This window comes from Tiliqua scincoides, chromosome 2 (assembly GCF_035046505.1).
Source record: "Tiliqua scincoides isolate rTilSci1 chromosome 2, rTilSci1.hap2, whole genome shotgun sequence".
NCBI lineage: Eukaryota > Metazoa > Chordata > Lepidosauria > Squamata > Scincidae > Tiliqua > Tiliqua scincoides.
The window spans coordinates 167641671-167655529 of NC_089822.1; the positions used below are offsets into that span (position 1 = coordinate 167641671).

The 13859-nt window shown below is 47.2% G+C and overlaps 1 protein-coding gene across 1 annotated transcript in view; it reads right to left on the bottom strand.

Annotated features, from left to right (window-relative positions):
* ADGRL1 (adhesion G protein-coupled receptor L1) overlaps positions 1–13408 on the bottom strand; it is a 78490-nt gene extending 65082 nt beyond the window's left edge. The window contains exon 1 of the mRNA XM_066618362.1: positions 13339–13408. Within this exon, the coding sequence (XP_066474459.1) occupies positions 13339–13408 (70 nt within the window). The remainder of the gene's footprint in view (positions 1–13338) is intronic.
* Between the last annotated feature and the right edge of the window lie 451 nt (positions 13409–13859).

The window sequence follows — 13859 nt, forward strand, 5'->3', positions numbered from 1 at the left end:
AAGGAAATGAGGACAAGGACATCTGGGATCAGCTGGACATTGGGGGTCTGTGTGGCGGTGAAGCAAAATTCTTTCCAACACAGCTACTATGGTGTAATGGATGACGGCTATGGGGAGCTAGGATGTCTTTGCAAAGCCCCCTCTATGCACAGGAATGCCTCAGACAGGAGCGCGCCTTGGCACAGACAGCCACTTATTCTGCATCCTCTTGTACTCAGGACCCAGATTCACCGGTCCTTCTCCCAGCCATTGGTGTGACTGTTTTTGGCCATCCCATGCTGCTGTAATCATTTGGAGGAAGCAGCATTTAGCCTCAGACATACCCATTTTGTTACTCCTGAAGACAGGAAGTAAGTGCACTATGATTACCTAGCAACCTCATGGTGTGCTTCTTAGCTACATGGAGAACTGGGTGAAAAACCTTGGTTATTTAGTACTAAGAGGATCAACTGCCCCCCAATTCTAATCCCCTACCCCTTCCTCATACTGGATTGGAAGCATGAGACACAACATACTTCTAACTTGGTAGATGCTCTTCTCATTTTCTAGGAGGGGCAGCTGCAAGGTAAGAAGCAACATCATAGCTTGTTCATAATTCTGCACAGAGAAGTCCTGAAAAAAAATGGCCAGGAAGGCCAGGGACAGTGCAAGTGACTCTGATGTTGGATGCCACTCCTGACCCACAATCACCTTCATTGTGCTCCCAAAGGGGAAAAAAGCCCCTCACATCCTTACCTTCATCCATTGCACAGTTCTTTTCCCAAACCAGGAGGTGTGTGACTCCCTCGTTTATTAGTCCCTCGTTTAAAGGGACTATACAAAGAAGGAGTGAGGTCCCTTTAAATAACCCAGGAAGTCTCACACTTTCAGGTTTGGGAAAAAAAAGTGACAAAGGAGGGTAAGGAAGTGGATCAATGCAACTCACATCTGCAGTGAGCAGGAGGGGGGAGAGGCAGCAGTGGCAGACCTGGGACGAAGAGCACCCCAAATCCACTGCTCCTCCCGCCACTCACCCTGATGCAAACCGCATTGTTCGCTTCCTGGCTGGGCTGTCCCTGAGAATGGCAGTACAGCATCACAAGATAGCATTAGCAGGAACTGACAATTGATGTTCAGGTCATTTGATGTGTCTGTTGGGGCCAGTGATGAGGAACACATTTTCCAGTTTGCATTGGCCTGCTGTGCTCCCATTTTCCTTCTGCCATTGCAATTTACATTACTTGGGGGTAAGATGTCAGTTTTGTCTCTCCTTTTCTTCCAAATGGAGGGCAGGAAGGACATGTTGCATCAACAGAGGGGAACTGCAAGGGGAGCTACTCAGTTGTGCATGGCTGTATTTTTGGCCCCCACTGGGCAGAACATCAGTGCTCCTTCTGGGCTCCTCATGCACTCTTAGCATGTTGCGGCTAATCAGACAAGAGGCCTCTGTCTTCAACTGCAAAGGGCAAGAGTCAGGGCGCCTTGTAGGGAGCGTACATTAGTGGCACTCAGGGCTTTAAAGGAAGGCTGGAGAGGGGACTGGGAAGCAAGCATGTCATCGCAGCTCTTTGTGAATTTTTCCTTCCCCCTTGCTGGGTTAATGGAAGGGCCCTGTGGAGGCAGTCTGTAATTAAACCATTAGCTGAGTAACTAACTAGTACAGCCTAGCGCTGGTGTTGATGGGGGGGGGGGAGAGAGAGAGAAGGAGAGCCTAGCAGACAAGAGAAGGCAGGAGCTGAGAGAGTGAAGAATGGTAGGTGGTACACAAGTGGAGGGCAGGGATGAAAGCACAGGGCTCCAAGCATGGTAGCAACCAAAATGAGGCTGCCACCATGGTCTTGCACAGCAGCAGTCTCAGGATAGGCTTCCCTAGATAAAGTTCATTGAGTCTCCCAACTGCATCTAAATGTGCTTGCAATCAGCAAGACTCTGACACCTATTTAGTTTCAGGTCAGATGGCTGGCTGTAGATAATAGCAGAAGTGAGGGGAGACTTTCCTAAACATCTGGAGTAAAGTGAAGGGGCTCAGTGTTGTGGGGAAACCTCTGCTTCAGCTCTTGATTCTTTTTCCTACTGATACTACCAATCTCCTACTGTACAGCCCTTGCTTCTGGCAAAAAGGTGGTAAACTGGGCCAGTAAGAGCTGCAGCAGAGCATGGTAGTGACATTGCCCATTCCAGTGCTTCAGTGGTCCACCTTTCCTTCTGCCTGCCTGTAACTAGGCAGGACTCACATTTCACTCCACAGCAGCAGGACGGAAGAGTAAGTGAAAGGACATAGGGTGGAGGGCATTCTGCTGCATATTGGCTCTCTCCTCCAGAGCCTGGTGTTCCCTAAGAATCAAACTGTCTCTTTCAACTGAAGCTGGCAACCCCAAGGGACTGGTTGGGGCAAACGTTTTGGCACACCTTCTCGGCACTTCTTAATAGGGCATGGAAAGGACCCTCTAAGCAGTGACAGTCCCCCTCTCACTTCTCATTTCCTCCATGCACTGTACAACTTCAGCAGCTGGGTGACCTGGCTGTTCTTGGAATGGAAGAAATCCAGGTTTCCTCTCTGCAAGGTACTGAGAGACATTCCTTGAGTGAGGACACACTGAGGGGGGATGAAAAGACAGGCCTCTCAAGTGGACCTGGGCAGAGGAGGTGACAGGGGAAGCTGGAATTATCATGCTTTGACTAACCTGAGTTATTTAACACAGAATGCACAAATCTTCCTGCTCCTACTGAAGGAACCACTCCTATACTGGACAAGCAAACTATCAGTCAGAATGCTCGCTGTCTTTCAAATGGTGGATCACAGGGATCTTGCAAATATTGCAGGCATCTCACACTGTTGTTGGAGACGTTTGGTACAAGATGAAAAAAGGAAATGGAATTAAAAATGAAAAATCTTTTTTTGGAGGGTCCCTTTTGCAAATCATTTTTGCAAAATGACCAGTCTTCTTACACTACCTGTTCTTTCTTCACTCTGACTGTATGCAGTTTAATCTAGATTGTGAACCACACCCAGGGCCTTTCAATGGGTATCAGGCAGTCCCTACCCAAGGTCCACCATTCAGACAGTGAGCCAAGGGTTTGTGAATAGGCAACTGGCTTTGTTTATAGCCACCCCCTGCCTATCAAAACCCATGTGGCTAATGCTTTGAAGCTGGACCTGAACGCTGAGCAGTTGCCCTAGGAAGGGAACACAAAGGGGCCTTAGAGATGAAATACCAAAAGCAGCAGCCGCAGCAGCGCCTTGAAGTGGGAAGCATGGGACAGAGGAGCACTGATTAAAGAGAAGGCAAGTGCATTATGGGAGATTCACCAGTGATTTTGACTGCTGGAGCCTTCTTCTGAAAGGAAGAGGGAGATCAAACGCTGGTATCTCACAGCAATCTCCAGCAGTATGGCCAGGTGTAATATGGGCATAGGTGGAAAATGTGGGGGTGAGCATAGCAAACAACAAGCTCGGCTGGACATTATATGCACCTGCATTTATATGCCCTCAACATTCTTACACGCACAACAACATATATGTCTAACAAGTTGGTTATTTGTTAATAAGTATTTGTAGGTGTGTTGTTCCTATGTGCACACAGCAAGTACATTTGACTGAGAGCAGACCAAAGTGAGTTGCTGCCACTCCATATGTCTTGGCTTCCTCATAACATCTGTGATGCAAAGTAGGCACAAGTGGCAAATGCCCAATGCGACGATGCTGGGTCATACGTTGTGTTGTGGATGTTATGAGGAAACAAAGAGACACGGAGCGGCAGCAGTCAAGGTCTTTCCTAATGCATAGTTCCAACCTGAACCAACATACCCACCAATGATCTGAAAACATATAACTATTGTGTATGCGGTGTGTGCCTGAAGCTGCCCCATCTGAATTCTGCATCCACATATATCCATCCTGCCATGCCTCACAGTCTGAGCATTATTATCATTGATTGTAATTATTTAGTATACTGATTTCACAGCATATATTGTACTTTATTGATACAGGGTGAACCAAAAGCAGGTGGACAATAAATGATAAAATTTATTTTGAGATTACATATACAGTGGTGCCTCGCATAACGAATGCCCCGCGCAGTGAAAAACCCACAGAACGAAAGCATTGTGCAAAGTTTGGTAACTCGCACAACGAATTTTTATGACTTATGCTTCGCATAACGAATTTTTTTTATTATTGTCCTGGTTTGTTTTAAAAAGCCTCCCCAATGCAGCCTGGGCTCACTTCTCCACCTGCAGTTCCAGGGTTGACTTCCAGAAGCAACTGTGGCCTGTGCTGTGGGCGAACCCTATCTTTGGTCAACTGTTCTGAGCAGTTCTGAGCAGTTCACCAACTCCTTGGGGAACCTACTACCAGCAGTTAAGGTAAGTTTCTTTGAACTTTTCATAACTTTTGGGAAGTGGTGGCCAGCGTTTGAGGTACATTTTGGGGGGCCAGCTGGCCAGTTGGCTAGTTTTGGCCTACTGTTTTGGGGAGGTTAGGGGAGTTTTTCCAGCAGTTTGGGGAATCTGTGGAATTCATTTGCAACCATTTTTCCAGACCAGGATTTAAGGAGCTTCTTCACAGGGACATCTCAAGCAGTGGAAAGGTAGGGAGCATAGCTTCACCATCTGCATTTGTTCTCCTGTGTTGGGGGGGGGCTGTTATGCCACTTTTTTGTCCCAGGCAGGTTTGGCCAGGTAGGGAGTGTAGCTTCACCATCTGCATTTGTTCTCCTGTGTTGGGGGGGGGGCTGTTATGCCACTTTTTTGTCCCGGGCAGGTTTGGCCAGGTAGGGAGCGTAGCTTCACCATCTGCATTTGTTCTCCTGTGTTGGGGGGGGGGGCTGTTATGCCACTTTTTTGTCCCGGGCAGGTTTGGCCAGGGGTGGGAAGGTGTGCGTGAAGCGGATGTGAAGCACTGCCTTTTGTTTTTGCGAACGTAGCAACTGCTGACATGGGTCCCAAGAAGGCTGCTCCTGCAGAGGCCGGGAAGAGGACAAAGATGACGCTAGAAATGAAGAAGGAGATCATCCAGAAGCACGACAGAGGCATGCGAGTGACAGACCTCGCCAGGGAGTATGGGAGGAATCCATCCACCATCGGGACCATCCTGAAGATGAGGGAGACGATCCTTGCAACAGATGCAGCCAAGGGAGTCACCAGGATCGCGAAGAACCGGCCAGCTGTTCTGGAGAAGGTGGAGAAGTTGCTGCTCATCTGGATGGAAGAGAAGCAGCGTGCAGGGGACACAGTGACTGAGGCTGTCATTTGTGAGAAGGCCAAAGCCTTGCACGCAGACCTCGTACAGCAAGAGCCAGGAACCTCAGCTGAGCCAGAAGTCTTCAAGGCAAGCAGAGGCTGGTTTGAAAGATTCAGAACCAGATCTGGAATCCACAGCGTGGTCAGGCATGGAGAGGCTGCCAGTTCCGATGTTCCTGTGGCTGAGGACTTTGCCTCAGAGTTCCTGGAGGTCGTGACTACACAGGGCTACCTTCCACAGCAGGTCTTCAACTGCGATGAGACCGGGCTGTTTTGGAAGAGGATGCCCAAAAGGACCTTCCTCACTCAAGAGGAGACCAAGCTGCCTGGCCACAAGCCCATGAAGGACCGTCTGACCCTCCTCTTCTGTGCCAGCGGGGACCTGAAGATAAAGCCCCTGCTGGTGTACCACTCCGAGAACCCACGGGCCTTCAGGAAGCACAAGGTCAACAAAGACCGGCTGAGCATGTTGTGGCGATCCAACGCTAAGGCTTGGGTCACATGCGTCCTGTTTGTGGAGTGGGTCAATCTGGCTTTTGGCCCTGCTGTCAAGCAGTACCTGCTGGACAACGACCTGCCGCTGAAGGCCGTGCTTCTGATGGACAATGCTCCTGCTCATCCTCCAGGCCTTGAGGAAGACTTGTTAGAGGACTTCCGCTTCATAAACATCATGTTCCTGCCGCCTAACACCACCCCACTACTCCAGCCAATGGATCAGCAGGTCATCGCCAATTTCAAAAAACTCTTTGAAATTGAGCTTTTCAGGCACTGCTTCAAGGTGACTGATTGCACCAACCTCACCCTGCGTGAATTCTGGAGAGACCACTTCGACATCGTCAGCTGCGTGAAGATGATCACCATGGCCTGGGACAGGATCAGCCAGAGAAATCTGAATTCTGCTTGGCGCAACCTGTGGCCAGAGTATGTGGCAACAAGTGACTCTGATGCTTCTGCGCCTGCACCAGAGTCAACAGTGCTGGAGGACATTGTTTCCTTGGGGAGGACCATGGGCCTCGAGGTCACAGAGGAGGACATCTGCGAGCTGGTAGAGGACCACGACCGGGAGCTGTTCACCCAGGAGCTGGTCGAACTGCAGGCAGAGGCTATGCAGGAGCAGGCCTCTTTGGAAGAGGAAGAAGTGACAAGCGAGGAACAGCTGTCCTCCACGGAACTGAAGGACATCTGCCAACAGTGGCAAAACGTGCAGACTTATGCACAGCGGCACCACCCAGACAAGGCTCTGGCACATGACCTTGCGAACATGTTTGATAGAAGGATCATGTCCTCTTTCAGAGGGGTGCTGAAAAGGCGGCTGAAGCAGCAGACCATGGAGAGGTTCTTCATGAAGAAGCAAAGAGTGGAAGAGGAACCTGCTGCTTCTACCAGTGGTGCCCAGTTGCCTTCATCCTCCTCCTCGTCCTCCTAGAAGCCTTGAAGTCAAGCCTTGAAGCCTTCTCCCAGTTGTCCAAGTTGTTAAGTTAAGGTAAGTTAGAGCAGTGATGCTGAGACTTGGGGGACAGAGGGGTCTGTCTCCAGGTTGTCTTTGGCTAACTGTAAACTGCTTCTGTCCTAGCTAGCCAGCCTGAGACCGTTCCTGCATGTGCCTTCTCCACGTTTGCCAATGTCCCTGCCTACTCTACTGCACCTTCTCCCAGTTGACCAGCGTTCGTGCCATCCCGTGAGACCCTCCGCAGTTCTGGAAACGTAAAAGACTGCTGCTGTGATGTAGAGACAGTTCTGTCTGCCTCCAGTTTCCTGACTTAAAAGACTGGTCCTGTAGGTTGAGACACTTCAGCCTCACTTGGTCACCTTAAAATGTTTGTGTGCAAGTGTCCCCTAGAGCCTTAGAGAGTCCTTTGGTGATTTTAAAAAGTTTCTGTATTGGTTTCTGTATGATGTCCCTGTTTACATGCCTTAAAAATGTACTTTCTGAAGAGTTTTGCACAGTCCAAGGACTGTTTGTGACTGTTTCTGTTCAGTTTCAGTGTTGAGCCTCAAGTCAGATGGTCCTGCCTCATGTTTGCTGATTTTTAAATGTTTTTCTGTCATGTTTAAAAAGTTGAAGTTTTGTGCTTGAAATTTTTGAAATCCTCTGTACAGTATGTATGCCTTTAAAGAGCACTTAATAAACACTTTGTAAACCAAATTTGACTTTGTTCTGACTTTTCTTGCCCATAGGAACACATTAATTAAATTTCAATGCATTCCTATGGGAAAACGCGATTCGCAAAACGAAAAATTCGCATAACGAAAGGACTCGCGGAACGGATTAATTTCGTTATGCGAGGCACCACTGTACAGTTATATTTACTAGTACAATTAAATATAATTTAATATAACATAAACGCCATAGTTATAATGAACACCATCGTTATAGTATAACCCTAACACAAACCCTATTCATTCCACCTACTGTCCACCTACTTTTGGTTCACCCTGTATATTGTAGTTATATAGCATTGTCAGTGTGCCTGGTACTTCTTAGAGTAACAAGCCACAAGGAGTATACAATCTAAAATTCAACACAGGTGAGACAACAGGAGGAAGTTGGAGGCAAGAATAAACAAGTGAAGAATAGACATTCCATTACAAGTACAGTGCAATCTTTGCAGCACAATCCTAGTCATGTCTACTCAGAAGTAAGCCCCACTGTGTTCCATGGGACTTACTCCCAGGAAATGTGTATAGGGATCTTATGCACACTTACCTGGGAGTACGTACCACTGAACATAGTGGGACTTACTTCTGAGTAAACATGAAGTGGACTGTGCTGCTAATTTCAACAGGGAGATGAGGATTAAGAGGTTGTGCCAAAGGCTTCCTAGACATGTCCACAAAACCTGCAATGGTATCTCTACAACTAGAAACCAAATTATGTTTAAGACATAACAATAATTAAAAATGTCAAACAACATGCAAGGAATCAGTACAAGATTTAAAATCCCATCTGCCCCGATGCCTAATAACAATTTTATCACTGGCTCCCAAAAGATTTCCAGCATTATGTTTCTGAAATATTTTTCTTCATGTTTCTTTATTATCTTGAAGTTCACCCTATGCCTGAAAGCTTTGGGTGGATAACAATTAGTAACATACAATCAAAGCTCTTGAAGATTACATCCAAGTGTTTTGATCAGTTGAGCTCATAGACTGCAACAGAATGGAACTGGGAGCCTCAACAGACTGGGCCAACGGTATGTAAAAGACCACATTTTCCATTATGCACCTGAAAGGTCTCTAAGACGAAACAAGAATGCTTTCTTGAGTTTACCAGTGAATGCCATGACTGGGCAGCAAAGGCACATACAGAAGTATGCCCCACAGGCTCTGTATGTTCTGCACATTTTGTCACTGCGTTGCATAAGCAAGAAATTGCTATAAAACCCAGATTTCAGTATCTTTAGAACCTCAGACTAACAGGAATCAAGGCTGATCTAATGGCATCCTCTCAACTCTCCTCACATCCTGGAGTGATGTGTTAATGTGCACAGGGCACTGACAGCACAATCCTATGTCTGTTTACTCAAAAGTAAGTCCCATTTAGTTCAATGGGACTTACTCCTAGGCAAATGTATATAGGATAGCAGCCCGAGTCCATAAGCTGCCACTACTCATCAGCATTCAAAGACCTGAGTGACGAGTTTGAATCAGGGTACAAGTAAAAGAACCATAGTTAGTTAGAGCAAGGCTCTTCCCATCATCTTCTCCATTACTGTATAGTAAAAAAGGGCAAAGCAAGCAATGTATAAAAGGACAGGTAACACATGACGAGAAGTAAAATTAAACAAATACTGTATATGCAAAATGTGCGCTATCTGCAGAATTCATACATAAGAACTTAAGAAGAGCCCCGCCGCATCAGGCCATAGGCCCATCTATTCCAGCTTCCTGTATCTCACAGTGGCCCACCAAATGCCCCACGGAGCACACCAGATAACAAGAGACCTGCATCCTGGTGCCCTCCCTTGCATGTCAACATAGGACCTAATTCTCTTTGGTGCACAATTTGGAAGGCTTCTTTCAGATTTTTATTTTACTTTATTTTTTAAAGCACAAGAGTATACAAAGCCCTGGGCATCTCCCACAATAGTAGAACTTCTTTCCCTTGAACATTTGCCAAAACATCAGTCTGAGTATCTTCAGGAAGACCCTTTTACATAAGCTATGATGACCAGGACTAAGCATGCAACAGTGCACCACCTCTGTGTTTGGTGGCTGAACCCATTTTAAAAGAATTCATCCATGAACTTTCAGGCTGCAGTGGTTTTGATAATGGACAGCCCAATCCTAACCTGCACCAGAACAGCCAGGCCTCATGGCCTGCACTATATCTTACTCAGGTTAGGAGCAGGCTGGAGGCCATCTCAGGGTAAGGGGATATTTTCCCCCTTACCTCATGTAACACCCAAGCCTGCCCTATAGGGCTACTCGAATCTGTGCCAGCTATTTAGCTGGTGCAAATCTAAGCAGCATGTGTAAGGCTGCCCAGGCTGGGAACGGGGGTTAGGATACGACATGTGCTGCTGCCGCCAATCCCATCCCCCTCTTGGGACTGATCCCTCCCGTTCCACTCTTCCCTGCCCCAAAATGCCCCCTCCCCATCCCCAGAACGCCCTTTCCCACCCCCTGCACTGCCCGTTGCAAACCTACCTTCCTTGGCTGGTGCAGGGATGGGATCTGGCACCAGCAGGCCAGCGTACATCCTTGTGGTGGGGCAGCCTTCTCCCAAGTTGGCACAAATGTGCTTTACAGCACATTTGTGACACTTGGGAACCAGTGCTGGCCTGTGTCAGCTCAGCACAATCTTGAGATTGCGCTGTCTGTAAAATAAAGGGGCAAAACTAGACTCCTTTGCTAAGAAGTGCACATTGTTCTGTGGACTGAGCACTTACATGCTTTTGTGAGAGAGCTACATACATTTGAACACTGATGGCGTTTATGGTTTATATGTTATAGTGGACACTATGAGCATGGGCAAGTATTAATAGGAGCACAGACAACTATGTCTAAACAAAGATGCCCTCTAGAAAATCCAAGAGGAAATACTCAGCTGTCCTCCTCCTTAAAGAATAAAGAAAGCTGGTGGATGGTGTCTTCCCTTGACATCCTAGCATTTTCTTTGGGAAAGGAGATACTTTGCTTTCTTTCCTTCCATCAGCGGCTGCTGAAACACAATAGGCCGTCAAAGCCACACACACCTAACTGAAGGGAGACACCCTTGCTCTCAAACCAAGGATGCAGACTTCCTCTCCCGCAGGAGGCTCAAGGCCTCCAATCAACCCCATTCTCCTCCTAGCCATATTCACCCAGTTCTAAAATTAGAACACAAGACAGATGGTGCTATGTGGATCCGATTAAAAAAGAAATCTTCTCCCCCATCACTCCAAAACCTTAGAGGTGGCAGAGTATTTTGGGGACATCTGCTTCCAAGAGGAAGGCAGCATAGTCCTAAATTCCTAACACTGTGTAACATTCAAGGTGGTGCTAATATCTGACACATTGAACAGAAGTGGTCCCACAAGCTAATGTAAGAGATTGCATTCCCATGAGGGTTACAAGTTGCCCCTTATTTTAAAGTACATCCTTTAGAGCATGACGCTTTCCAAGAACACAATGGATATGGTCCCTTTTTCGGCTGCAACAATTCCAGCATCCTTATTGCGCTAGCAACTCTAACACCATCTCTACCCAGGCATCAATTTCTGTCCTCCCAGGTTGCACCTATCTTCATCCTGCATTTCAAATCCATTCCAGAAATTAACACTTCCTTACCCACAGCACCTAAACAGGACAAGTTAGGACTGACAAAATTCACATCAGAAATTCAACCAGACTCATATGGCTGATCACTAAGTGCTTACACTACATGCTAGTCCAGTGGTTCCCAACCTTTAGGAGACTGTGAAACACTCAGGCAAATGTTGGAATTCTTGTGGACCACATGCAACCCCTCCATCCCCACCACACAAAAAATACAGTTCAATTTGGTAGCCCTTGGGAGAAGCGTTCGGCAAGACACTGAAAATGCCAGCTGTGGGGGGAGGGGTCCATTCTCTGTCCTCTCTGGTGGTCTTTGGTGGTGAGGAAGCATCTCACTGAGTAAGTGCTCCTCCACAGACTACCAGAAAGAGCGGAGAACGGACCCTCCCTCAGCTGGCACTTCAGCAAGCGCTGGACCACCAGAGAGGGCTGAGAGCAGACTACCTACAGCCACAGCTGACACTTCAGCAGTCTGTGGGAGAGCGGTCACTTGGTGAAACACTGCAGTGACCAAAGGTGATCATCTTTTTTTCCCCCTGAGACCTCGGGGATCACTTCTCAGGGTTTCACAGTCCACCTATGGTCCCAGGACCACATGTTGTGATCCCAGGTTGTGTGGCTGTGTTCACAACTGCTTTGTGAACTTTTGGTTGAAAAGCGGTATATAAATATTGCTGTTGTTGTTGTTGGGAGCCAAAGTGCTAGTCCATCCCACACCACAACTATTGATGTAATCAGAACATGGTATACTACAGATTGACTATCTTTATCCAAAATTTCAAAATCCAAAATGTTATCATCCCACAGAGGCTGGTCCCACCTCAATACGAAGTGGAGCAGAGCTCTCTTTCCCATACCCAGCTGAGCAAAACAGTGCCTCAGGATGCAATGTCAGTCTAAAGAAGGCAGAGGCAGAAGGGCACCATGCACTGCTCATGCGGGGGGGGGGGGGGGAGAGAAATATTCGGCTGCTTCAGAAACTTGCATGAAGGCAGCCACAAAGGTGGATGGTGGAAAGCAAAGGTTTACATGCCTGGAAGCCACTCCTTGGCAGTAAGCCTTGCGGACATTGGCGGGGCTTCCTTCCGAGGGAGGCATGCATGCACCGCAAAACTGCAATCTTAAGCAAGTTTCCAAAACAAAACAAAAATCTGAAACACTTCTGGTCCCAAGCACTTTGGGTAAGGAATACTCAAAAGACTGGCGCACCACTGAAGACCATGGGCCTGCAGAGCAAACAGCTCAAGTCAGCATGAACAAGTGAGCCACTGTAAAGCAAGGCAAGGGGGCAGAGAGAGAGAACCCAACTCAAAGGATTACAGCTTCTATCAAATCACTGATAATAGACAGAGGAAAATTATTTTCCAATCACAAACCTGAGATCAGTCAGACCCTTAGCATTAACAAAAGCACAACTCCACAGGGTTTGCACAATTTGTCACTTTGTTTTTCCTGTTCCTATACCTGAAAGAAGTTCTAATGGTAAAGACTTCTTCTATCACACCCTATCAGAAAACACTTTTCCAGTTGTATTTTTGTGTTTCATGCAATCATCAAAAATACAAGTTGCCAGTCAGGGAAAAAAAAACACACGATTGCAATTTTATATTGCGTCTGAACTGCTAGGAGGTGGTATTGCAATAGGAGCAGATAAGAGTTTTGATGCTTGCTGAAAAGGTAGGGATAGAGATGAGGCAGTCAGGGCTATGACACCAGCCTACAAATTCTGCTGAACAGCAACATCCCAGTTACCATCTGCAGTCACCCTATGATAAAATTGGCTCTGGCAGGCAGTTGCAGCATCACATTGTCTTCTTGCATACATGGCTCCTCACTGGGTTTTTCATTTGAATTCATACCCTATCTCACCTTAAAGCCACAGGCAGAACCAAATCTAGGACAGGGAGCACCCAAAAAGACAGCCAGTCTTAATACCAGGACTCTGCCTGCATTTCGAGGATTACTGCCCTGTACCAACTGGACTGACTGGGAAGGCATAATATTAAACACCGTGTTGTTACACACCAATAAATATATGTCAGACAAGGACAGGAATAGTAATTGCAAGGCACCGTACATTTTAAAATAAAGTACTTCTGTTTTCAGTACTGAATTAGACAATATTTTGACATGCTCAACAGAAGCGGTTAAACATTATTCTAAAAATTATTTTACTGTTATTCTGAAAGAAATAAGGTTTTATTACCAGCACTGCACTGTTTACCCCTCCCCCCCCAGACCCACCCAGCTCTTGTTGTGGCAGTGCTGTTAAGGGCCATGTAACGATTCACCATGAGGTCTGCCTCTTCTAGGAAGCGGCCTTGCCCCCAAGGACTGCCTTTCATGCATTTGCCTTACCTTGTGTGGCTGAAGTGACAAGGACGGTGGTGATGCAGAGACTCCAGAGGGCATGGATGAGCTGGGCCATGCTGTACTTGATGCTGGAGCAGTCAGCAACCTGGAGCCACTCTGGTCATCCCAGAATGGGGAACACGACAGCAGGCCTAGTGGAAAGAAAAGAAGCCCTGAGTCAGATGAAGGACACACTATGAGTTTGAGCCACTGCTCTAAAACAAGTGGTTCCCATAGTTTTTTGACTGGCGGCCCTCTTGCTCTACTGCGTCATTGGCCGCAGCTCTCCATTAGGGCTACAACCCTATACATTGTATAGGGTCGCAAGTTTTTTCACAAGGATTCTGTGGCTCCCCTGGGTGGTTTCCATGGCTCCCTGGAGAGCCATGGCTCACAGTTTGGGACCCACTGCCACAAACCATGAAAGTTCCTTATGAAACTATCCTCTCTAGAACAAACAGTTTTAATAGAAAAACTAAAGGACACTGATTATGGGAGTACCACTTCCATCCCAAGGGATACTTGCA